This window comes from Epinephelus moara, chromosome 13 (genome assembly GCF_006386435.1).
Source record: "Epinephelus moara isolate mb chromosome 13, YSFRI_EMoa_1.0, whole genome shotgun sequence".
NCBI lineage: Eukaryota > Metazoa > Chordata > Actinopteri > Perciformes > Serranidae > Epinephelus > Epinephelus moara.
The window spans coordinates 5719481-5746859 of record NC_065518.1 but is presented as its reverse complement, the minus strand read 5'-3'; the positions used below and the strand labels follow the sequence as shown (position 1 = coordinate 5746859).

Here is a 27379-nt window from a genome sequence, read left to right as displayed (position 1 = left end):
GCTTCCGAGAATTTGGGGGTTTTAGGGACCAGGGGGAAGTTATATGTGGGTGGTTCAAGTATTTTTAGACTCTATATATTTAAGTTTTAGGCCAGCAAAAATAAAACTAATGAAGGAGTTCCCCTCCTGGCAGCGTGGGAACGACTTTGAACACACATTTAGACCTTCATGTTGGAAAATTAAATCTACAGAAACAGATAAAGGTTCAGTGTGTAAGATTTTCCGGGATTTTGTGGCTTCTAGTGATGAAACTTCTCCCAGTTTGGATTCCTTCAGTGTTCATTGTTTGGGAGGTTTTAATCAGGAGCTGAATTATCCACAGAAGTCTCTTTGTTTCCGAAACAAGCAGACATACTTAAACTGGTAGTAACACTGAGTAAAGCGGTTTTACATAATAAATTAATGTTTCTAGTACACTGTACAGCATGATGTAGACAGGCCGCTAGCCCAAATGTGTGCTTTCTTTTTTCTGATCCAGACGTTCAGGAGGTTTTTACCAGGAGCCGAATTATTCTAGGTCTCTTCCTCTTTAAAACAAACAGACCCGGTGATTTAAACCGGTTTAAATACTGAATAAAGCAGTTTCACTTTAATAATCAATGTTACCCGAAGCTCGTCAGAGACTGGCCGTTAGCTTAGCACTTCTGATGTGTGCTCACCTTTTTTCCAATCCAGACAATCAGGAGGTTTTTACCGCAAGCCAATTTTTTTTACAGAGGTCTCGTCCTCTCCGAAACAAACAGACTTGGTTATTTAAACTGGTAAAAACACAGAATAAAGCAGTTTCACTTTAAAAACCTGTGTTTCCCGAAGCTGTTTGGCTCATCAGAGAGGGCCGTTAGCTTAGCACCTACTAATGTTTGCTCAGTTTTTTCTGATTCAGACATTCAGGAGGTTTTTACTGGGAGCTGAATTATCTGCAGAGGTCTCTCCCTCTATTAAACAAACAGACCCGGTGATTTAAACCAGTTTAAACACTGAATAAAGCAGTTTCACTTTAATAATCAATGTTCCCCGAAGCTCGTCAGAGATTGGTCGTTAGCTTAGCACCTGCTAATGTGTGCCCATCTTTTTTCTCTGCTAACTTAAGATCCAGACATTCAGGAGGTTTTTACCAGGAGCTGAATTATCGGCAGAGGTCTCCTCCCCTATAAGACAAACAGACCTGGTGATTTAAACCAGTCTAAACACTGAATAAAGCAGTTTTATTTTATAATTCAGTGTTTCTCTAATTCAGTTTGGCTTGTCAGAGAAAGGCCGTTAGCTTAGCACCTGCTAAAATGTGCTCATCTTTTTTCTCTGCTGACTTAAGATCCAGACATTCAGGATTTTTTTACCAGGAGCCGAATTATCTCTCAGTCTCGTCCTCTCCGAAACAAACAGACCCAGTGATTTAAAGTGGTAAAAACATTGAATAAAGCAGTTTCAAGACGGCTGCTAACTATGGTGGCCAACGTGATTCTTATTTTCAGGTGATTATATACTGAAAATTATATTTAATTTCTGCCAATATTCCCATTAAATCTTACACACTTGATCTTTAACTGAATTGATAAAATGTGACAATCTAAATAATAAGCCAATTTATTTTTCAGCCTTTGTTTTTGGTGTGAGGTCATATTTCTGAAGGGGGTAGGGTTGTGCTGGGTGATTGGACTCAAGACTTAGTATTTCTATGTATTTTTAAAATCCTGGCTGCGGCCCTGTTTGCCTTAAAAAGGTTTCACATGTGACACAAATTAAAGCTCCTGTCTGAACTGGTGTTACACAAGCATTGTCTAAACACTGGGACTGCAGCACTCGGCTAAATGGTCTTAAAGATGTTGATGCAAAAAGGACAAACTGTCTGACAGCTCAGTCCTTTATCTGAACATTTAAATAAAGTGAAATGGTAATGAAGTGTTAGTTTTATGCTGGAAACAGAACGGATATATTGTATGTAACATTTCCCAAAAAAAAGATGTACTATTTAATGTTTATGTTGACATCTGTCAGAGGAAGAAGTGATGATGTACCTTGATGAAGGTGTACGATGGACAATTGTTGTTTCAAGTGCAATTAATAGAGAGTAGTTGAGAATTAATGACGGCACTGCAAAAACAATGAGAGCAAAGTTTTATGTGATCACTGGTGGACGATGTCAGTTATTTATTTTTATGTGCTGTGGTTTGTTCATGTGGTTCACTCCTGCACCTACATCACATCAAACAGCAGAAAAAAACTGCCTCAGGAACGCCCCCTGCTGGATAACTCAGCTATTACAACCAACTTCAGCCAATCCCTGATGTTTAACCTCTAATACCTCCATTTCCCATGAGTCTGTGTTTCCCTTGAACTCACACTTCCCTCGGTACGAGCGTAAAACTGTGTGGGAACTGCATTTCCAGAGATTTTACTGTATAATATAGAAATAGAGGCGTGAAGAAGGGAGACCAGACAAGGTCAAGCATGTTATTTTTTGTGTGTGATCCATGTGCACTGTAAACGTCGAGGGGGGAAATAATCCTCCTTTGACTCTTTAATTAAGAGCTTATAAATTGCAAAAATAAGAGATGAAGATTTCTGAATGGGGAAAAGTGTTATTTATTAAAAAGGTGGCATAATTGTGTATTGTATTGTTGTTTTTTTATTCATGAAATTAAAGCTTACACATGACAAATCTCTGCTGTTTTGGTGAGTTTGTTTTTATTTGATGTAGGTAGGATTTCTTTTAATCGACTGAACAAAGCAGCTTTTCAAAATGTTGCAAATCCAATTCATTAAAAAATGATATGTGAATTAATTTTAATCTTTTTCAAACAAGTCTTACTCACATCTGCAGCTAAGTGTCGTTATAATAAATAAACTGATCCCACTGAAAAACAAAAACACAGTTGTGATGTCAGCAGTTTAATTTACTGTATAAATACAGCATGTATGTTTCCAACCAGCTGGATATTTTTCTTACCATAAATGACATAAAAATACGTACAATATCTTCTCTTGTAAATATGTGTATATACTGAGTGTTGGTTATTGTTATTTCTTAAATAATAAATGTTCAAAAATATCAAATAAATGTAGATGTTTCACCAGCATTTGATCGATGTTAGCAATGATCAAAGTATTTAGACAGATACTGTCTTAAATGTTATCATTACCTCGTCTCAGTAATGTGAAAGTCACAGATACCAAGTTTGAGTACTTCATATGCATTACATCAGTACTGGTGCACCTCTAGATACGTAGTAAATATACTGTAGCTGGATCAGCCTGCAAGGGAGCTATTTCCTACCTGTAAGGAAATAATCTGGGAGAACACAATTCGTTTAGGCATATGCACCAAGCAAGTTATTATTACTTTTGCTGGAAGATCTGTACTTCCTCCACCTTGGCATTAGCTTAAAAACATGTGTGAAGAGCCCTGAATTAAATTTGATTTCTCACGTGAAGAGCCGATCTCTGGAGCTATGACTCACCAGGCAATATCTTTTTGGCCGTTGTCCTTACAATGACGGAATTGTGGGTCGTTTAGCTCAGGATATTCCTCAACCTCAACAACGTGCCTCTCCTCATCCAATTCTTTGTCACATAAAAATGTTTTATATAATTATAATCAATTATCAGAACAGCAGCCGCTTAATTTTCTGTCACTCGACTAGTTGTTGCAGCTCTTATCATTCATTTATAGTCATGTTTGTGTCCACCTGATGGATGTAAGTCCAACATCCACTTTCTTTTAGCTCTGTTTTTGGTCTCCACCAACTCCTGAGGGAAAAATCTGTCCATTATGGTAAAAATATCTATAATAGCTGCTTTATCTTTATTGTGATTTAGGCCTAGTCCACACAGACCCGTGTACTTCTGAATGCGAAGTTTTTCGGGCCCCGGTTTCACACAAGTGGTGTGATAAAAAAATATGATATCCACACGAAGCCGCAAAACCTGCTACCAAGTGATGTAATACACATGACAAAGCAGTACGTGGCGATGTAAATTCGGTAAAATGGAAAGGCCATTTTAACCAATCAGAAGTCAGAGTCAATACTGGAATAGGGAAGTGCGGAAAATAAAAACAACCCGATCCACAAAAATAACGCGACCTACTTCAACAGCAGAGGCGCCTGAACGACCAACTGCACTACCATGGAAGCAGCGACGGGCCTGCCAACAGAGGTCCAGATCCAGAACCTCCACTGGCAGGCCCATCGCTGCTTTCGTGGTAGTGTAGTTGGGGTAGCTAGCAACAGGAGCAGCCTCCTTCGTTGGTCGTTAGGTCACGCAGCTGGATATGCCATCCAAAGACAGCAGCTAGCACGCTCACAAATAAAGTTAGCACCGGCATGTTTGTTTGGTCTGCCATTTCACTAGCTATTTACCGTCGCTCTGACGTCAAACAGTGGAGACAGGTAATAAAATACTGCGGTTATCCTATCTACACACAACCACTGGCACCGGAGTCTTCCAAAAACTTCACCCTGGACTCCAGTTTCAAAGAAAGTTTCGGGGGCCCAAAAGTGCGGTTGCGTGTGGCCAAACAGCCAACTCACATAGAATAATACACAGTTTCAGAAGTACCTTAGTGGTGCATATTCCCAAACAAATCTGCAATAAATCAAATTACCACAAACCAACTGGCCCCCTCATGGGTCTGGGGCCCTGGGGCAGTTGCACCCTGACCGTAGCATTGACTTCAGTACGTTCCAACATTCAGTTGTTCTCATCATAAAATGCAGTAAACCGGTTGAGTAGGACATGATTTGATTGACTGTTTACATTTAACACACTATTATATACACTTTAAACGAGATTTCATTGTCATCTCAAGTCATTTTTTCATGTTAATGTCTGCAGAGTGTGCATCGCATGATCAGTCTTTTCTGCAGAAACAATTTTTCCATAGAAATTCCCAAAAATAGAAAGATATATGCGGTTATTTAAGTAGCCTAAAAAATGTTTTAAATGCATTAGAAAATCCATCTTGATGAGAAAGTCTTTCTTCACCTGCACTGGATGCTGAGTGACTTCACTGGTCTGAAGGGACGGCCAGGTAGGGAGGTGTCCCATGAGCCAGTCATGGGCGCTCAGAAGGAACGAGAAGAGATCAGCAGCACTCTCTCCACTCTGCACATTTCTTAGAGCGGTTCATACACGCTGCTCAAATATCAATTACTGATATTTTTCAATCTCTCTCTCTCTCTTGTGTTTTTTTGTCTGGCATTGCTCGTCGCTGTCGTCTCATCACCACATAGCTGTGTTCTCAATATTAGCAAAACCTGGATTTTCTCGGAGCTTCCAGTACGTTCCGTTGGTCAACCACACGTCCCGTCCACAGGAATCTTTGGCTTTCCTACAGAAGGAGACAAAGAAGAGGAAGAAAAATAATAATAGTAAAGAAACTCTGATATTGCTGGTTCATGTATTTGCACAGGAACATGGTGAGAAAACAGAACATTTTTAACGTGAATCTGTAAGAATGTAAATATACTGAGTAATATGGGCAGGTGCTTGCTGAGGCAGTATTCATTGATTAATAATTTCAGTAATTTCTTAAGCAATAATGGCAGAAAATTGATGGTTCCAGGTTCTCTATTGTGAGAATCTGCTGCTTTTCTTGGTCTTAAATTATTTCGATTTTAATATTGTTGGGTTTTGGACTGTTGGACAAAACTCCACATTGCATGAAGTCACGGGGATCAAGAACATTTTTCAAAGATTTCTACTGGTTCACACATTAAAACCTGGAGTGACATCACTTTTCTTGGGCTGCTTTCAGATGCTTTTATTAAACATTTATTTATTTATTTATTTATTTAAACCTTTGAACCGCAAGCAAATCGATGTGATTTCTTTGAGAAACAAGGGGGTAAAAGGCAATGAGCAACTTGGTAAGAAATGTCCTACAAACTGCAAACATTTTTTTCTAGTTTTCTTGTTTGAATTTTGTCTTTTTATTAATTCATTGCCAACTTTTGGGTCATTTCTTCTGTCGTTGCTCCTTGCCTTCTTCCCACATTTTTGAATGAAATCAAGCCAATTTGCTCAGGTTTAAAAGGGTTAATTGAATAAATAATCTCTAGAATAATTGAAAACATAAATAATCCTACAATGCAGAACGTGATTGTGGTCCACACCATATAGCAATAGGCTTCAGTCAATAAAGATGTAAAAATAAAATTTCAGTTGAACAGAGATGCTTGCAATCTTTCAGCTACAAAAAAAAAAAAAAAAACGACAATTATTAAGAGTAGAGTTACAAGGTTCTTTTAAAATGAGCAAATAAATAATCCAGGCCCAGATAAAAATCCAACCAAGTAATTGAAATAAAGTGTAAAGATATTCATGCAACCAAACATTTAAGAATTAGCATTTAGTATTATTAATACAGACAATAAAGCATGACTATTTTTGGTCTTTATTATGCTTTTGGACAATTAGCATTTTTAGTCAGATCAGCAGAAAAATGGAACTCAATTGTGATCCATATCGCTGTTTTTCAAGACTATATAATGAATATTTTGTATGTTGTTTAATATGTGTGAATGTGCAAACTGTTTTGTTTTTGTTTTGCTTTTAATTATTCATTTTGTACTGTCTGTATTGAACGGCCTTTTAATATTTTCATGCCCAGAGACCACAGATGCAAATTAGCTTCATAGCTAACTCTGGCTCACCAGCTATGATGTGCATGGCTCCTAAGGTAAACGAAACTAAGCTAAGCTAAGATAAACTAAACTAAGCTAAGCTAAGCTAAATTAAACTAAGCTAAGCTAAGCTAAGATAAGNAAACTAAACTAAACTAAACTAAGCTAAGCTAAGCTAAATTAAACTAAGCTAAGCTAAGCTAAGATAAGCTAAACTAAGCTAAGCTAAGCTAAGCTAAGCTAAATTAAACTAAGCTAAGCAAAACTAAACTAAACTAGGGCTGACCTTCGAATCCATTTATGTACATTCGAAGCTTCGGAGCTCAGAACGAATTTAATTCGAAGCATTCGACGACGGGGGGGAATTTAACAACAACAAAAAATATGGCGAAAACGTAGTTTCTTCCAACACTAGAATTAAGATAAAAATATTCACAAACAAACAAAAAACAAATGGTCGATGATAAATAGTGTTTAACTTTTGATTGAACACTAAATTAAAACCCTCAGCGCACACTGCAGCACAATCAAACAGATGCGCAACTCAGACCATCAGAAGTGTCTCTGACATCAGACTCAGAGCGGACCGGTGGAACTGGAAAATGCATATTAGGCCTACTATTTACTACTTACGTTTTTCAAGTGATTAACCAAATTTGTCGTTGAGTTGTGATATGCCAGTTGCTTTTGGCAAATCTGGCACTCTGCTTTCTGGGGGTTGTCGGGGCATATTTTAAAGTGCAACCACACATCTGATGACCTCTTGGACATGTCTGCCAGCTCTGAGTGCGTTCGCTGTCAGTATCGGACTGGTGGGGGTTAGTGTTGCGTTTAAGGCCTCCCCCCAAAAAACGGGAAAAAAGCGCCAAAGCTTCAATTTTTTTTTTTTTTTTTTTTCACAATCGAATCCCGTGCCATCGAACGAAGCTTCGGAGCTTCGAAGCTTCGAATTTTTTGGGTCAGCCCTAAACTAAACTAAACTAAGCTAAACTAAACTAAGCTAAGCTAAGCTAAGCTAAGCTAAGCTAAACTAAACTAAGCTAAGCTACATTAAACTAAACTAAACTAAACTAAGCTAAGCTAAATTAAACTAAACTAAACTAAACTAAACAAAACTAAGCTAAGCTAAACTAAGCTAAATTAAACAAAACAACACAAAACAAAACAAAACAATTATTTTGTATCAAACAGATGTCACAGGACATAATTGTTTGTTACTTACTTGAAAAAGCGTGGAACATGTTCTTCCCCTCTTTTGGTGAGCTCTTTTCTTCGCTCCCTCTGAAACTCCTCTATGTCATCTTTCTTTTTGTCTGCTTCATCCACCTTTCCTTCTTCCAGCATCCTATTAAAGAAGGGAATAATTAAAGAGTAATTTAACCACAAGTCCACTTTCTTGGGTCATCAAATTCACTTCATTATATGTAGATATATAAAGGTTTCATTTCAAGCTCTGCTCACCTTTGGTCTGGGCGCAGGCGGCTGTCTGTAGGGGGCAGGAGAGGGAGCAGGTCTGGGGTGAGCTCATTCAGCTCCATGGCAAAAGTAGAGAAGCCATAGTACAGCTGGTAATCCTTTGGCTGGGGATCTGTGGGGTGACAGAAGCCTCTCAGGTGAGCTGCTGCGCAAACGTGATGTCTGGATTTACTCTGATTAGCAGTTTTGGAAACAGGGAGTGCTTGATCATTTCACGTCACGTCTACGTAAACCCTCAACCTCTACAGCAGAATCTCAGCAACACATGAAAACCTCAAGGACAAAGACGTGTGGTAAACACGTCCTAAGTCTTGTTTGCGATGGACTCACTTGGCTTCCAGACACATTGCGGCGTGGGCAGAGTGTCGCAGAAGATGCCTTCATGCCACAGACCTCCGAACCGGTGAATGACGCTCCCACTTTGGTCCAGCACCGTCCCCTGCACCTCATTCTTGTTCGTGTCTGAACCCCAGTAACGAGACTACAACAAAATACAAACTTCAGTCAGTCAAACCCTGAGAAACATCTTCAAACAGGAAAGGTCTGAGTGGTGCAGGAAGTCGTCTCACTCACCTTGACGAAGGTAATCTTGCAGGTGCAGACGTTACTTTTGAGGTTGCGAATGGTGACCTCTCCGTAGTGCTCCAGGTAGCGCTGCTGACTGAGCACGTTATGGATGCAGGTCACTACTTTGTTCCACTCGTAGTGGTCTCCATACCTGGACACAGCACAGACATTCAGTGATTCATCAGGCAAGAACACCAAAGTGAGTTCCTTAAATATGAATGTTTGCTTAATTTCTCTGTTTTATATAATTGTAAACTGAATATTTTCATCTATGGAATCATCTACACACTGACTATTTTAATATATTGGCTTTGTTTGCCTCCCCTGACAGTCCTCCTGTGTACTGAACCAACCTTTTGACCAGTAAAGACTGTTATTTCACCTGAACTGTCTCCAGAGTCGTGCGTTTGAGTCCACTCTCCCCTGGTTCACCAGTTGTTACAAACTCTAATGCTCCTGTAATGTCCATGCCAAATTAAATAAACTAAATTAAACTACCTTTTGGTTTTGGACCATTGGTTGGACAAAATGAGCAATCAAAAGAAGTCAAGTAGGGTTTTGGGGAATTATGACGAGCATTTTTCATCATTTTCTGACATTTTTTAGACAAAAAAGCTGATTAACAGACAAATCAATGAGGAAAAAGTGGCATTAATTAGACGCCTGGTAGCCCAATCAGATACATATTATGTAACTGCAAAGTCCCTTGTTCATTTCCAACCAGGGACATTTGTTGCACATCATACCCCACTCTGTCTTCCAGGTGTTTTCTGTCTCTCTTTTCAATTTTAAGTGTCAAATGAATGCAAAAATGTCAACGAAATACTCAATAAAAGAAAATTATCATAAATTTTAGGCAGAATTCAGTTACATTTTCCAATTTTTAACACAATTTGGGTGAATTTTCTTTTAAGTAGCACAATATAAACATGACAACCTTCATCATGCATTAGTTAATTCATTGTTATGTATACATGATCTAATGCTGTGGCACAAGCACAAGAAAAATACATATATATATTTTTTTAGGTTTGTCCTCACTGTTTCATTTTAAAACTGCAATATCCATGCAAAGTGTTTCATGTCTCATTGATCCCAACCAGTGGAGAGAACCCTCACTGTTTCACATCGAATATGATGTTCACCTACATCTAATGGCTCGTGTTTTGCCTCATCTAACAAAGGCATCGCAGTAAATTTGCAAACACAGATCGCCAGGTGTGAACCGTTTACCTTGGGAGAGTGACGTTCACCATTCCTGTCGGCAGAATCTCCAGTGACTTCCCCCAGAATTTATTTTTCCATCGCTGGTCTGCTCAGGAATATAAACAAAGACGTGTTGTTGAGACTTTACACGTGATCAGTTTTTCAAATGTATTTGAGGATAAAAATACATTTGATTAACGCCACTAACTGAAACATGAAAAAGAATCAAGTCTGGTAAAAGAAGAGGAGTCTCACCTTGCCAGAAGGAGAAGTTGTCTGAGTCTGCATGGCAGGCAGAGATGGGGGGATGATGGCAGACCTGGTGACGTACAGAGATAAGTGTTGACTTGGAGACACAAACTCTTGCTGGCTTTCAATTGCCATTTTTGCTATTCATCTTTATCAAAGAGACGTGACACATTATATTGTGCCTCTAGCACTGGAATACCCTAATGCAAGACAGCTAATGTTTTTGGCTGCACCAATATTTCATTGTCAGTATCTTTCTGCCATGGGGAAGGGTTTAGATCTGATCACATATTTAGGACATATCCATCCATTCGTCTATTTTCAACTGCTTAGCCGAGGAAGAGATTCATTTCTTTGTCGAGGACTGACATTTAATCACTTTTCACCTGACTGCTGTCACGTCAAATTAAATGATTTGTGTTCATTTTTGATAACATGATTAGTAAGTGTGATTTATTAAAGCAATAAATCACTGTGTTGACTTGTGCAGCTCCGTGTGTGTGTGTGTGTGTGTGTGTGTGTGTGTGTGTGTGTGTGTGTGAGCTGCTCAGTTACAGAAATGGGTGATTCATCTTGATTTTTTAATCATNNNNTGTGTGTGTGTGTGTGTGTGTGTGTGTGTGTGTGTGTGTGTGTGTGTGTGTGTGTGTGAGCTGCTCAGTTACAGAAATGGGTGATTCATCTTGATTTTTTAAATCATGGGAGCTAAATAGGAATTCCCCATTGTCTCCTTTTCAATCTTAGAAGACCATTTTTGGTCCCCTGTATTAGCCACTCAGAGATCTTATATATTCCAGAACAGGATATCATCTAATAAACAGTCTGTCCTGAGATACCTGCTCGCTGATGAGGCGAAAGCCCCGGTCCTCTCTGATGCACTCGTAGGTCTCCCCCAGCACCGGGTTAAAGGGCTTGTAGCGGTTTCTGAACGTCGCGGTAGAGTAACCAGAGATGGCAAAGGCAGCAATGTAAATCTGTAAGACAGGAAATAACATGAATAATTTTTCTAATCTTTATTTCATTGTTTAGATTGGCGCAGGCCAGCCTGGTCGCCAGAGAAAAAAATTCTGGCATTGTACGTCTCTGCAAACCATGAATACGCCACATTTGTACGTTTCAACATTTCTTAAGTGAGCTGACTTTGTCATCAGGAGGTGCAGGGGATGGTGGATGGCGTGTCTACAAGGCGACACGCCTGCCAAGCTGCAGACCTCTGTTCAAGCCCAACAAACAAGAAAACAGGTTGCGTTTTGGTGAGTCATTGAAATGTTTCCAACAGCTTTTTAGGCACCAAATGTGGGTCTCTTGTAGCAACCTGTTGCTGCTTTTTTTGCTGGGATAGCACCACAATATGCGGTTGTTTTTTACAGAGACATTGCTGCTTTTCCAGCGGCTATTTTGCCCCAAAGTCTGGGTATTTTAAACCAAAACATGAAGTTATACCAGGTATATCTAGGTATATAGGAAACATCTGAGGTGTCATTATATTTTTAGGAAACGCTGTCAACAGGTGCAGATTCATCAGGGTGGCTACAACAACTCTAACTCTGTCACATTACTGTGTCAACATTGTTTCCCATCCATCTCATAGAGTATAATAGTCCTACCATCCTCTGGTAGGGGTCTGCTGTGTTGTTGGCAGTATCCAGCAGCTCACTGTACTCCAGCTCTTCACACAGTCTCTGCAGCAGGTTAACAGGCTCATTGAGAGGAGCAGGCATGGACACTCGAGCCAAGTCTTTACCTGAGAGCAAGAGAAAACATGCATGAGCTATGTGTCAGAAATAATGTCTGTGTAATTGTAGTGTGTTGTGACTTAAATGTCTTGCCTATGTTATTGTAGAGGATGGCCATGAGGCCCACGTGGCTGTTGTCAGGACAGTGAGCAGGCAGCTTAGTTCGCCGGCCGGTGCTCTTGGGAACGACACTGTTAGGAGACTTGGAGATGCTAGCACGGTACTTCCTGGTGGCCGATGCTGTGATGTTGGGGAAAGGAAATAATGTCAGCCATAGCAAAAGGGCAATCGGCTATTTCTATTCAGGTAATAACAAGAACCATGTTAGCTTGTTAGCATGCTGATATTTGCTAATTAGCAAACATTTTTGACCTGATAATGGTGGTAAAGGGACAATTAAGGGATCACTAAAGCTATTACAATTCATCCCCTGAGGAACATGAATGTCTGAACCAAATTTGATGGCAATTTATCCAATACTTGTTGCAATATTTCACTAAAAATTACACTTTGACACACTGGGAGTGGTCTTAATGCACAAAAAAGTGTCTTGCTTTATGAAGTTTAAAGTTTCCAGAGAAAAAAATCCACATACAAACTGATTCAACCCAGTCACCAAAACAAATGTTGGCAATGTACGTGTCTGCAAACACCTATATGTTACATCTAGACTAGGCCTATACATTATTATGTCATGAATATGTTGAAACTTTACATTTCTTTACATTTCAACAACGCTGTGGTTAATTTGCAGCCAGGAGGCGGCAACCTTTACTCTCAAACGAGCCTTTTTTGGCCAAAAAAAAAAACTGTCTGAAGCCGCGAAACATATTTGACCTTCCTAATACAGTTAACACAGCCTTTTAGGGCCACATTTTGCCGATCAACATTACTAACAGATCTAAATGAGCATTCATTAATATCTTTTAGCACAAGGTGGCTCCTCTGCAGTGGGCTATTTTCGATTATTTTAGCTTTGCAACTTTGACGATGAAAGCAAACAAATTTGTCCACACACCATATAATTCTCAATTCTTCCCTGAGACTATTCCCTTTTTAGATTTGGAATCCACAGCTAGCCTAGCTAGGGAGAGTCAAGACTAGTGTAGCCATCACTAGTGATGATTTTAGAGGAAAAGATGCCAGGCCACAGACGTATGACACACATTTTAGTTAACGAAATGTTAAACTTTTTTTTTAATCGATGTATAGGCTACACATTTCACAGTTGAAGAATGTAAGAATCACAAGCTCGGTCTCACTCTGAAGTTGGGCAGTGACTTGTGGTGTCAGAGACCAACTAAAAAGGTGTCCATTAATGTTGGCATGATCCGCAGCCAGTTGCTGTTATAGGATAAGATTCTAAAACCAAACCCTGTTCTTTTTTCCGAAACTCAACCACGTGTGTTTGTCGTTGAAGGAAAAAAAAAAGTCAGTTTGTGATGTTGTACAGACGTAGTGCATTTATTTGTGAAAGAGACTGTATGTAAACAATACATTTCCTGTGAAAACAGAAGTGTATTTTGTGTGTCTTGATACGGTGTCCCAGAACGTCAACAACCAACACACCCAGGGGACCTTGCACGTCGTATGTGGACGTGAAAAGTCCATGACAAAACATCAATATGTGACGAGGTCGGAGCGAGAATGTGTTGGAATCACTTGAGGCCTACAAAAATAATTGAAAATTTAAAAGCTTATTTAAAAAAAATAACGGTTATTCATTTCCATATAATTTTCTGTCAAAGCCACAGGCAGCCACTGAAGAGGAGCTAAAGAGCCACAGGTTGCCTTCCCCTGGTGTAGGTACAAAAAACACTTGGCTACGGTATGAAAAAATCATGTTATTGCTTCAAATAAGCAGTGCCACAATCACGGCTGGAGAAGCCACTATGTCTTGCTAAAAAACACCCAGTTTTGGCGCCACTGTTACTGCAGGAAATGCCACGATATCTCACTAAAAAACGTTCAGTTTTGGTGCCACATTCATAGCTGAAAATGACGTCAACGTCTCGCTAAAAGACACCTGCATTCATTGTAGGTCTCAAACAGTGGCCTCCACCCTCCAATGACAAAGTAAGCTCATATACAATTAATCAGAACTACATCACTTTTAAAAACATTTATATGATATGTATGAAGTGTACAAATGCACTGTATCATGAAGAAATATACAAAGCCAGCTTTTTTTTCTGCCGACTGGGCTAACTGAGAACAGCTCTCACAGTAAATAGCTCTTTGTGACCTTTCGTTTTCCTTTCCATTAGCATACTGATGCCACTGGTAGTCTGAGCAGATGAAACTAATTAAAATGACATATTTTACTGAGTGCCTATATACCCTACATGCACTGCAAAGGAACATGTACCCACCATGTCCTTCCTCTGGCTCAGAGTTGGTGGTGCTTCCATCACTAAGTCCTGATTCATCAGACACCTCAGAAGAACTGCCACAAAGGATGTCATCACTGGCGTCAAAATACTCCGCAGCCGAGTCTGCTACTGAGGGAGGCCCGTGGGATGAGCGCCTCACCACTGCAGGCTGTCGACGGAGGAAGAGATAGAGAAAGAGGAACAAAGAAAGCCAGCCATCAAGAACCCACATGGGAATATGTGCCAGAGGATACAGATGACAGGTGCAGCATGAGTCTTACCTCAGCTAATGTGTTAGACTGGTGGATGTTGTTACTTTCCCAGACTTCCTGCATTTTCTGCCTCTCCTGGGACAGAGTTTCATGTACTGTCTTCAGGGAGGCAAGCACTGAAGACGAATGAGAGGAGAAGTTTCAGAGGAAGTTTGGATCCATATTCATTTCAGATTTATGTTGATATGGAAGTTTATATCTCTGTGGACCCTCTGATCTTGTCTTGGATTTTGCTCACCCACCTACGATTCTACCTTGTGAGAATCCTCTCTACCTGTGTGTATCATGCATGTGTCTGTTTTCCTCACCTCTTAGCGACATGGCGCAGATGTCCTGCTGGATTTTCTTGCCCTCAGGCGACGTGACAGTAGGAGGGGACAGCTGGGAGTAGACGTATTCAGGGATAGAGGGGACTGATGTACCCAGGTGAGGCGAGCTGTTCAGGTGACTGGAGGACAGCTATGAAGGGGAACAGAGGAGAACGGAAGATGGCTGATTCATTGGCTCATTTATTGATCCCCCTTGTTATCAGAGTCATCTTGGGTTTACGGGGGCAACAGGCGCAGTACCTTCGTGGAGCCCTGTTGTCACCATCAGCTGAGAAATACTCACAAACTTATGCTTTTTACACTTCTATTTTTGTACGGACAAACAATCATGTCAGGGATACGCCATAACATCGGTACATCATTGGTATCAGCTGATATTAGCTTTAAAATGAACTTTCAGAATCAGCCAACATACTTTTTCTTATTTTGCATAATGAATGAATACTACATACATTATAAAGTATTCTATTTCATGTCTCCATCTGCTGGTGGGCCGTCACGGTAAGAGTATACATGCATAATATGATGTTAATTCCACAACAAAAGAGACTTGATGATCACGAAAATCAGGTAAGGAAAAAAGTGGCTATATGGGTATCAGTATCGGTTATCGGTCAAATAAGTTGTTACACATCAGCATAAAACATATCGACAAAAAATCCAATATCATGCATCCCTAAATCATGTTATGACATGTTAAAGTGGAAACAAACAACTTTTCAAACTCCATCAGCACCATTGTCATCGTTTCGCCCTGTTTAGGGTGTTAGCGCTGCTTCTAGCCGCTAGCTTAACCACCTCCACGTTGAGAACCTCGTCCAGATGACTCAAACACTCTGAATTTCACATCAAGTCCCTTTAAAGCAAAAAACCTGGCTGGTCCCACTTTGATTAGTGAGCTTTAGAGGGGCTGGTTGGCAGATTTTGCTGCATCTGAACAGAACCAGGCTAAATGTTTCCCTCTGTTTCCAGTCTTTATGCTAAGCTAAGCTAACTAGCTTCTGGCAGTAGCTTCATATTAACCGTACAAACATGAGAGTTGCAGTCCTCTCATCTAACTCTTGACAATAGAGGGAAGAAGTTAATTTCCAAAAATGACAATAAAAAGTATGGTACATTTTGTATTGACAGGAAAAGTTGCACAGCGTACACTGACGGACATCTGTCATTACTTTCACATTAAAAATAGGATTTGTCAAACACAGGTGTAACTAATTTCATTGTACCATAACAATCTTGTTTTAGTGTTGTTGTTGTTGTTGTTGTGTGTTGTGTTATTTTTGTGCCCAGAATTACCAGTTAAATTGAACTGATCAAAATAGAACAGATAAATTATGAATATTAATTAGTTGCACCTGTGATTTCCTGTAAAATCAATGCTGCACAGTACAAATAGATCAATATCATAATGGTTTTCTAATTAGGGACTTATTAACACTTGGAAGATCAAGGTAACTACTTTATGCTAAGGCTCAAACCTGGACCTCTGGTGCCACAGCTCTGCAGGTTTTCTGTCCTACTAGCTACTTAAAGGGACAGTCCACCCAATAATCATACATATATATTTTCCCTCTTACCTGTGGTGCTGTTTATCAGTCTAGATTGTTTTGGTGTGAGTTGCAAAGTGTTGGAGATATCAGCCATAGAGATGTCTGTCTTCTCTCACATATAATGGAACTAGATGGCGTTCGGCAAGGTCTGTAACTTGTTGTGAGCAGTTTCATGTAGGAGCTGTTTTCTTTCTAGTGAACTATGTTGCAAGCTGGAAATATTCAACATTATAAACTTAATGAAAATGTCCTGGATAAGACATTCTTATCATCCTTTCTGTCACTTGGTTGAACATTTTGTTCACTATTCTGACTTAGTGTGAGCGATAAACGTCATGAAGGGGCACCTTTTTTCCTTCTTCTTCTTCTTCCTCTTTCTGGGGAACATGTTTGTTGTTTGTTGTGAAACCCGAGCTGCTCTGGGCAAACTACTACAAAAAAATATATATGTATACATAGTACTGGGGAGAATAAAGTTGAGAGAGTCCTCTCGACTTAAGAGTGCAACATCTACACCCACCAACTGTATGACAACACAGGAGGAAGTGTGCATCTACTGCTAGCTCACCTAGCACCACTGAGCTAGCTATTGTTACAGCTTAGCTGAGGAGGATGCCATTAATGTTTGCATCTGGCGCTGTCATGAGCATGAGTATGAGCCTCTCATCTATGAGTAGATGCACACTTCCTTCTGCATGGAGATACAGTTGGCAGGTGTAGTTCAGCAGAGAGAAATTTCATGTATTCTTGATTTTGGGGTGAACTGTCCCTTTAACCTTTTTTTTTTTTTTTTTTTTTTTTTAATTTGAGGCATTTTGTGTTTAAATCAGATCCCTGTTGTCTGGTAAGAAAGAAAACTATCAGAGCTGTAGGACTCCTAAACTACTGATCTAGCATCTAAACAATAGGCAGGTTTACATCACTCTGTACTTTATTCACTCTACAATCAAACATTTTAAATATTACTATGCTTTGTTTTGTGGGAAAAACAAGACACCTGATATATAAAATAATATAAATATTCAGTGTATTTAAAACACATTTACCATTTTAACCTAAAAAAAAATCTTTTTAATGTCATTATTTATGCAGTCACAATTCATTTTCAGGAAATGGAGAACACAGAATAATCTTTATGAATCAAGATTTCTCCCCCCATTGCCAACTCACCGATTTAGTAATCCCACGAATAGGCTTTGGATTAAAGAAAGGCCCCAAAATGTTACAGAAGGGTCGGGATGTAAATAACTTAAACCCAACATGTTCTCAAACAAATTACCTTTAATCAATCAATTAGTATTTTAAATCAGCTGAAACATTACTGTTAAATTATCTTGAATCATCTCACAAATGAATGTAAAGCAATAAAACAAATACTAATGGAGAGTAAGTTACAGACCATTCTTACCATTCCCAGGGCCTCCACTCTGGATAATGTGCGAGAGTGGCCCCACATCTTCCCCGACCTTGACTTCTTCGGCTTCTCAAGCGACAGATTCTGGATCACAAGATGGAATGTTATCATAAATAATTTTATTTTCCTGTGACGCTGCCCTGAAAGGAGCTGCTCCAAACTGCACACCAGTCTACCTGTATGCTGATGATGCGCTTCAGGTCTCCGTTAGTGAAAGCCTGGCCGGCCTCCAGCAGCTGCAGCCTCTGGATTAAGCGGTTTAGCTCAGAAAGGTCCACACAGCAACGGTTCAACTCTGGAAGAAAACACGAGAGGTATATTTATTTATTTATTTATTTATTGAGCTTCTGTGCATAATTAATCAGATAGGATTTGTGTGGTCATGATCACATTTTACGCTGAAGAAGATTTTACAGAAACAGCTGGAACACAGTTTGTTTACACATTTAGACCCCATGAATCTTTGCAGTTTAAATGGTGAGAATGATCTAATAGTAAGAAAGTAATAATTTCTCTTTGATTAGGGTAGATGGAGACAAACCCAACATTTATTACGTATTAGGCTGATGAAAAACTACATGCTGTCATGCAGTTATCCAGAGAAGAAAAAGTAAAATGTCATGAATAGAAACAAACGGCACATTTTCAGTAACTGTTTTGTCTTAAAGGAGCTCTATTCGATATATTACAGCAAATCTGTGATTCAGAAGTTGTCTGCACACGGCTCTCAACATGGCGGTGGCTGAGCTGGCAGCTAGCAGCTAATGGTGCTAACAGCACAAATAGGGCTAACATCAATAACTGTGCCGACAGAGCTAACTGTGAGAGGAGCTAGAGGATGGGTGCTATGCTTTCACAACAACTCCTTCCCAGTATTAGTGGTAACCACCATATGAGTGCAGTGCAGAGAGGCAGTGATTAGCTAGCCAGTGGAACACACACATGCACTAACATTAACACATGGCCGGACTGTCTACCACACTGCTTCTCAAACTATAGTAGATGGCGGAATAAAAAATTAAATATATAGATTTAAATATATATAATGCTATCAAAATACCATATAATTTAAAAGGAAAACACTTAAACTGTAGCCCTTTTTAAATAGGAATTGCGCAAATTTGCAGGAAAGCCCAATCAGTCTTTTTTTCAGCATTGGCAGTATGAAAACAAAATCGGGGAGTGCAACAAAATGCTGCCTACCTACTTTTGTTTATACAGAATGTGCCTTTTTCGGTGCAATGGGGGGCGTGAGCAAGTAACAAAACGTGTAGCTCAGCGTGTGACGTAAACAGTGACGTGGGAGGGAAGCCGCAGCTGGTTAGTCCTTCGGCGATTCTCTCGTAAGTCGACCCGTTCCTCACCGTCCCCGTCATCTGACGGTTAATGGCCTCTTCGTTTGCGAGGGCAAGGAGGGTGCGCAATTCCTTGTCTCCCCAGTTACTCATCTTTACAGTGTCTGTCAGGGTTGTCTTTCCGTCTTGCTGCTAGCTGCTCGCTAATTCCTGCTATCAGCTGTTTCCTGTTTATCCACCGCCAGTGGGTCGCACGTGCGGCGTCATCAACAGCTCCTCCCACAAGTCATCAACAGCCCCTCCCGTTGCGGAAGGCCACCTCGGTCTGTTTAAACTAAAAGGGTTCCGCCAATATGTCTACCCTACGAGGCGGAAAATTGGGCACCTCGGATCAACTCGCCAATCCGGCCCTGTGTGTGCAAATCTGCACAGTGCCTGACAAGGTAAGATTTTTCTTAAAGTCCATGTTAAGGCTTTCTTGCACAGCACTTTATCTCCTTATCTTGGTCTTATACTTAAGGAATCCCTTAAAGTTAATTAAACCATTGCACAAAAGACTTTAGGTATCACAACTTTAAGAACAAGCAAACAAATGGTAATCATGGAAAATGTAGTATTTTATCACTGTAGAATTTTTCAATGCAGTAAATGCCTTAACATTTTTACTCAACTAAGGAAACCTTATCCGGGGATTCTGTGCAACACCCTTAAGTAAGTACATCAGCTTAGGAAAAATTATGTCTTAAGTGTCATTACTTAAGGAGAAAACTTAAGGTGCTGTGTTCAACTGGCTCCTGGTCCTTGCAGTGTGTGAGTTTTGGGGAGGAGTGCTAGTTCCCATGTTACCCCTTTGTTCAACATGGCTTTAGCTGACAGTCTCATATTTTCTGAGGCAACATGTGGTGTAAATTGTTTGAGAATCGTCTACCACGATAACAAACTGTGAAGTTCAGATTACAACACACACAGAGGTAGAGTGACGCTCTCTGCTCAGGATGCCATTACTCCCTTAAATCTTTATTTAACAAATAGTTGTTTGCTTCTATATGAATGTTCTCAATGTCACATAGAGCTCAGTTAAGAGCACCTACAGATTTAGCATTGCTTTCCTAAAACACTGTCAGACTCAAAAGTATCACAATCAATGCAGCAGAACCAGAGATATCATCTTTTTTATTCCACACATTCATCTCCCTTGTCCTGGCGGCAACATTACCCACAATGCAACTCACGTGAAACCCCTTGAGTGCATTTATCAGCCACACTGCTCCCTCTGGAGCCACAAAAGCCTTTATCGCTCCTCTTTCAGGAACTCTTCCATAGATTATCCAGGCTTTATTCAAAATGTGTTTCTATATGATACAATATATAATATTTATGACTCATACCTTGGACACAGGTGTCTGGGTCGTGACTTTGCTGCAGCCAGGCCGACACTTTGCTGTTCACAGCCGTGTTATCTGACGGCAGCACGACTGCTGGAGCTCCTGCTGAATCCACCATGCCTGCAGAGCTCTGGTAACATGAATACAGAGGGAAGAGGATACCAGAGTTAGTCTGAGTCATCTGTAAAGATTGTTGTGTTTCGTTTGACTCTGTTAATTTGATAGTCACCAGATCTCCATTTCTCTGCTCATGTCCGGCCGCAGTGCCTTGGGACAAAGTCTGGAGGAGGCTGCTGTGAACGTGAGCTGCCTCGTTCTTCTTGTACTGGCGGTGGGCTTGTAGTTTGGTCACCCAAATGTAGAAGAGTTCGTGGCTCTTTGCCTTGCAGAGACAAGAAGAGTCATATATGTGTCTTTTTAATCTAAAGACACACTGTTGATTTGTGTGATAAATAACTATGTTTACCTTCATGTGATAGAGAATGTCCCCTGCGTCCAAATCAATCCGATTTGACTTCTTGTTTATCGACATGACTGCGAAGCTCAGATCTAGAGAGCCCTGGACTCGTCCTCTGGAGACCTTTAGTGGAAAAATGCACATATAAGTGTTTAAATCTACAGCGGTAAAATATCGTGTTATAAAATATAAAGTTCACTTACATCATGTTGACTTTTGGAATAACGCAAGTTCCCTGCTTCCAACACAAAGTATCGCTGAAAAAAGAGATCAATAATCTTTTAATAAACTTTATAAAGTCAACATGTAGAAATAAAAAACAACAGAGTGGACAGATTTCTCACCTTGTGCCAACCTTTCAGAGGCCACTTCCTCCTCTTGAGGAGATATCCTTCACAGATACCTGGGGTGGTCATATCCTGAGGGTTGTCACCTCCTGCGTGCATTTCTGCCTGAGGGTCGTCAATCACTTCCCAGTCTTTGATGATCTATGGACAGCGTGAATGGGAAACCCTTTGAAAAAAAAAACACCTCTACACAAGTAATCTAATGCATAGATGAGTAGCACACCTGGGCAGCTCAAGAGAATGCTGAGTTCAAAGCAGGCGTCTGCCCATGGATGCTCGGCTATTCATACGCGGAAGTGTTTTAAATAGTTATGTTTGGCGAAAATGCATGTGATGCATGTGTGAGCATACCACTGGATAAATGAGACTTGAATTATACTGCACAAGCTGTGTGAGAGTTCGTAAACAGATATTTTGATATAGTTTTGCTGTTGATAAACGTGGACCCCTATGACTTTAATTCATTAAAGGAATACCTCGCCCACAAAATGATAACTTGTATATCAACTACTCACCATGTTAGCTGAGTTTGTGAAGAAAAGTTTCTCTTGCATGCCTTCAAGATGAACGAAGAAACCAAAAACAGAGGAAATTCTTGAAGGGACACTGCACCCAAAAATGAAAATTCAGCCATTATCTACTCACCCATTTGCCGAGGGAGGGTCAGGTGAAGTTTTAGAGTCCTCACATCACTTACTGAGATCCAAGGGGAGAGTGGGTAGCAACACAACTCCACCTAATGGAGGCTGACGGCGCCCCAGATTCAAACGTCCAAAAACACATAATTGAAACCACAAAATATCTCCATACTGCTCGTCCGTAGTGATCCAAGTGTCCTGAAGACCCGACATAAAAAGTTGTTTTGAAAAATGTCATTTGAACTCTGTTTTTAGCCTCATTGTAGCCTGTAGCTCTAACTACCTCTCTGTGCACCGTGCTCACGTGTGCGCACTTGCGCGCGAGACCAGTGAAAGCAAATGACGTTTTTCCAAACAACTTTTTATGTCGGGGCTTCAGGACACTTGGATCACTACGGACGAGCAGTATGGAGATATTTTGTGGTTTCATTTATGTGTTTTTGGACTTTTGAATCTGGGGCGCCGTCAGCCTCCATTAGGTGGAGTTGTGTTGCTACCTCCTCTCCCCTTGGATCTCCACAAGGGATGTGAGGACTCTAAAACTTCACCTGAGCCTCCCTCGGCATATGGGTGAGTAGATAATGGCTGAATTTTCATTTTTGGGTGCACTATCCCTTTAAGAATTTCCTCTGTTTTTGATTTCTTCTTCATCTTGAAGGCATGCAAGAGAAACAAACTTTTCTTCACAAGCTCAGCGTAACACATGGTGAGTAGTTGATATGCAAATTATCAGTTTGTGGGTGAGGTATTCCTTTAAGTTTAAGGTTACTTGGCTACCTATATGTTATTCTTTTTAGTAACTGTATTGACCTCTAAGAAAAGCACAGCAGCAAACACAGCAGACTGTGTAAAGTGAGTCCTAATCTATTCTCTATTATACATACGGTACTATGGTGACTTAAAACTGTCAGTGTTTATTATGAAAAACATCTGGCTCTCTAATCTCAGTGGTTTTATACTAAATAATGTCTTTAATTTAGAATAAAACAGAACATGTCAGATGTTGTTTTGGGCCTCAAATGAAGGAAGGACGTCGTAACACTTTTGTTCTGGGAGCCTGTAGTGCTGTTATCTGATATATAAACATTAACTGATACGAATCCAAGTTCTGACCGGTGTCAGACATTATAGGAAGAAAAACAATGCACATACATATACATGTAATCCCCTTGTTCAGGTGAATGGTGACTCACCTGTCTGGAGTGGCGAGATGACAGAGTGCTGCTGCTCCTAGAGTGGGACGGTTTCCACGTTGGTGAAGACTTCTCCAGGCCACTTGTCAGCGATTGGCTGCGATTGAGTGAAGATCCGTATGAATCCATTCCAGAGCGCTGACCTTAGATTCCCCTTCCCACTGTGATTGGCTGGTTGTTGAAAGAGATCCTCTGCAATCTGCCACAAGCCCCCTGTAATGTCAGGATCAGAGGGGTTAGCCATCATTGTTTTATTTTATGTTATGTTATGTTATGTTATGTTATATTATGTTATGTTATTTTAAATATTACGCACATTAAACACACATTAAACATGGCTTAATAGAGACAATGTCAAACACAAGAACACAAATCAGCTTCACTATAACTCGCAGCATTCACAGACAAACACTTGTCTTTATCTGGACACATTTTCCCCACAAATACAACATGCTAACGTTATTAGCACAAGCCTATGGCGTTTTACATTGTATAAATTAGCCTAGCAGCTAGGGAACTTTTCCTCTACTCATATAAAACCAGGGACAACAGCAACATTTAACAAAGGTAACGTTACAAAATTCAGCTCCATTACAACTCAGAAGGTTCACTGACAAAACAACTGTCTTATACTAAACACGTTTTCCAAACAAATACAACATGCTAACGTTATTAGCATGAGCATATGGCGTTTTACATTGTATAAATTAGCCTAGCAGCTAGGGAACTTTCCCTCTTCTCATATGAAGCCAGGGACAACGGCAACATGAAACAAAGGTAACGTTACAAAATTCGGCTCCATTACAACTCAAAAGGTTCACTGACAAAACAACTGTCTTATACTAAACACGTTTTCCAAACAAATACAACATGCTAACGTTATTAGCACGAGCATATGGCGTTTTACATTGTATAAATTAGCCTAGCAGCTAGCTTCATATGAAGCCAGGATAAATCACACACAAGACTTAAAATGCTATTTTTGTGGAGGTTAGGTTTATTGTCTTCACAATTTATTGTTTATCTGTGAAATTAAAGTAAATAAAAGCTTTGTCTTCAGGTAAATATTTCATACATATGAACATTAGGAGCAGTTTCTAATATAGTGTATCATAAATTGAACTACCAAGCTGTGTGTGACGTGATTAAAATTAGCTCCACCTCGACCATCTACAACATTAAAGTACTGCTTAAATACATCAATGATAATGACCCAATGACACTGACAGGGGCCACTCTGCATAAAATCAACTTCAACATTTGATACTTTAAGTACATCTTGTCTTGTACTTAAGTTAAATTTTGAATGCAGAGTTTTACTTCTTGAAGAGATTTTTATAGTGTTGTATTGCTACTTTAACATATGTTAATGACGTGAATAGTACCTCCAATTTTGACCTGTTGTAGTGAGATTGTTTTCTCAACAAAGACATTCAGTTTACAGTATTATACAACAGAGCAACGCAGAAAATCATCACATTTGAGGAGCTGGAATCTTTTTCTGATGTACGTATGACTTTGGATGATTGATCCATTCAATCATCAGTCAGCAAATCAGTAAATCATCATATCTTAAACATCATGGCCTAAGTAGAATACAATGCGCATGAACTGGTGCAGTGTAAAGATTCTTCAACATCTTACTTTTGTCAAATGTTGTAGGCCTACATATTAAGTTTGATGCCGTTGTTTACAGTGAGCTCTATAATGACCCATGAGGGCGAGACAGCTCCACGAGCAAGAAAGCAAAGTGAAAGTGTTAAACAGGCTCAGGAGACGAGATGGGACTGAGTAATCCAGTTACCTAACAGAGCTACCTGAGCGCACTTCGTACATCCCGGATCTTCATCTAGATCACACTGGATCTCAAAGTCACCCACGCTGAGCACAAAACTGAGTGCCAAATTCAGACAACAGACTTTTCAGACGGTATAACTCTAAATAAATACAGCAAAATTATAGTTTGTCTCCAGATCCTCTTGCATGAGCAGCTGAAGTTTAAAAACCAGAATTATCTCTGTAATAAAAGTGAGACTATAGACACAATTGTCAAGCGTTTTCTTTGTAACGTGTTTGAGGTAAAAAGAGGAGCAGGTTGTGAAGATGTAGAGTCATTCTTGTGGTTACTGTGTCACAGAATAATCTGTTAATCTTAGAGCTTCTGAATGTGGGTGGGGCGCTTCAAAAAGATATAGATGTCCCATGACATGCTCCAAACTACATTAAATACTACTGTATGATTTTAAAGGTTATAACTAAATTTGAGATCATATTTTGTGGTGCTGCAGTGCAACATATCGGCATTCTTGTTACTTCGAGTAGGAGAATTTGTTCAGCATTAAATATGTGCGATTTAAATATCACACATATTTTTTTATGCCATAATGATTGATTGATTAATTTAGGCTCTTGTTCTGCTGCATGATTTTGCCCACGCTGGTGTATCAGCCACTGAACAGTATGTGACGCCACGGCCAATACCTGCGAGGAGAGGATTACCAACCTCTGCTTAATTGGTTTTTCAGGGGATGTTTTTAGCCACTCGGACATGGAGGAGCACGAGGCAGAGAGCACTGACACAACATGAGAAGTGCAAAGATGATGACCACAATCACAGCTCGACAACAGGGAGAAAAAATAGCATCAAGTACTTTGAAACTACTCACTGAGATGAATCTGAAATGATAGTAGCAATATGCGGTTTTCAAAAACAAGTTTCCAGACATAAAAAGGGGATAAACTGAAGATTTTAGGCTTTTTTATGAGTATTTGCAACATTTTCTGGTGTGCATTTAGTTTGCAAAGCTACCTGTATTCACTCAAGTAGTGAAGTTACTGTATGGTTTGTATTTGTGACGTCAGCCTGCAGAGAATAATCACACTGCAGGCTTAAAGACAGTGAGAATATAGGCCATCTCAGTGGATCCAAAATGAATGGGACGTTACACCCAAACTGATATCCCTCTAAATCTGGGCAGAAGTGGCCCGGCCAGCTGTTACGTAAGGGCAGGAGAGGATGAGAGTAACTGACCTCAGTGATGACAGCATGTGGTGGAAACAGGATGAAAGGATTTGCAGGTTTCTGAGCTCGCTTACTCAAGGAGGAACACAAGAATATTCTACAAGTAGAAAAAGTGGTCTCGCTGGATGGCGGCAAAAGTTACGTTACACTTTCCACAAAGCTTTAAATAAGAGTGCAAAGGATACTTTAAGATTTAAAGCTTCTGCAAAACCTTTTAAAATCTAATTTATTATTTACAGTAAAGCATCTGAGTTTGATCCCTTTTAGGAACTGTAGCTCAATCCTGAATCAAAATTAAAATGCAATAAAGCCTTTAAAAGGCTTTTCACGCACACTAAGTATTGACAATGATTTATGTCCAAAATGCCACTTTTCCTCATGTGTGTGAACATGTATCTGAGCTCATTATATGGGAATGGGAGCCAACAACACAAATCAAATGAGGTGAAGGATGCATCATGCCAGAGGATGGAGTTAAAATGCAGAGATTATGACGGCTGTAATCTCATTTTCTGGCATAAAAACTGCAGCCAATAAAAGATCACTTGAGGATAAGATATTTATGAATGAGTGTGGAGAGGACTCAGTATGTTTGTAATGCAAAATCAGATCTGAGGAAATAATTTAGGTTAATTTATATCACCTGGAGAGAAGAACACTGACTTCCAGCAGCTCTAAAAGTGTGATTGTTTGCACTGACAAAGTGCAATCAGGACGCAGCTACACTGATATATCTAAGTGAAATTAATTCAGTGTGAGCAGCCAGTCTGATTCACATCCTTAGTTGATGTTACACAAGTCCTTCGGGGCACATGGGAACTACTCAGGGCTGCACAAGCTCTTATCTAAGGCTAATTAAGATGTCACTCAAGTGGAAGTTTGGACTATTTCAACCAAACGTTCTTCTGTTTTTTCAGGGGGCATTCAAGACAGAGATATCTGTATGTAACATTAATATAATATAAATTATATCAAATATTCTGGTGGTAACAGTTATCAGAATAAACCCAACTTCTACATTTTAGTTTCTTTCTGATCGAGCTAATATTTAAAATGTATTAATGAGTCTTACCTGAATTTCACCTCCGTCTCTCATCATCTGCCGCAGCCCTCTGCGCCTGATTTAAATCCAACAAGTGTCTCATTTGGCGTCAAACGACCTGCAGGACAATCAACATTTCCACCAAGAAGACGACAAAAAAACGATAAAACTACATGTTACATGCACAGATAATCACTGACTGTGAT

The 27379-nt window shown here is 39.8% G+C and overlaps 1 protein-coding gene across 5 annotated transcripts; it reads right to left on the bottom strand.

Moving 5' to 3' along the window:
* Window positions 1–151: 151 nt before the first annotated feature.
* osbpl7 (oxysterol binding protein-like 7) lies at window positions 152–27379 on the bottom strand. Of its 5 annotated transcripts, XM_050059742.1 has the most exons (23): window positions 27204–27379; window positions 23110–23322; window positions 21276–21419; window positions 21135–21188; window positions 20941–21054; window positions 20704–20856; window positions 20478–20604; window positions 17971–18089; window positions 17789–17878; window positions 17551–17574; window positions 14810–14960; window positions 14511–14617; window positions 14230–14398; window positions 11951–12097; window positions 11729–11865; window positions 10958–11095; window positions 10128–10191; window positions 9900–9978; window positions 8673–8817; window positions 8430–8580; window positions 8085–8211; window positions 7846–7968; window positions 152–5329 (listed from the first exon to the last, which is right to left on the bottom strand). In XM_050059742.1, exons 2-23 carry the CDS (start codon window positions 23236–23238, stop codon window positions 5221–5223), a joined length of 2601 nt encoding a protein of 866 aa, XP_049915699.1. In that variant the 5' UTR covers window positions 23239–23322; window positions 27204–27379; the 3' UTR covers window positions 152–5220. The 5 variants fall into 5 exon arrangements, with proteins under 5 accessions (XP_049915699.1, XP_049915696.1, XP_049915700.1 ...); XM_050059739.1 differs by having other exon boundaries at window positions 20478–20856; XM_050059743.1 differs by lacking the exon at window positions 17551–17574.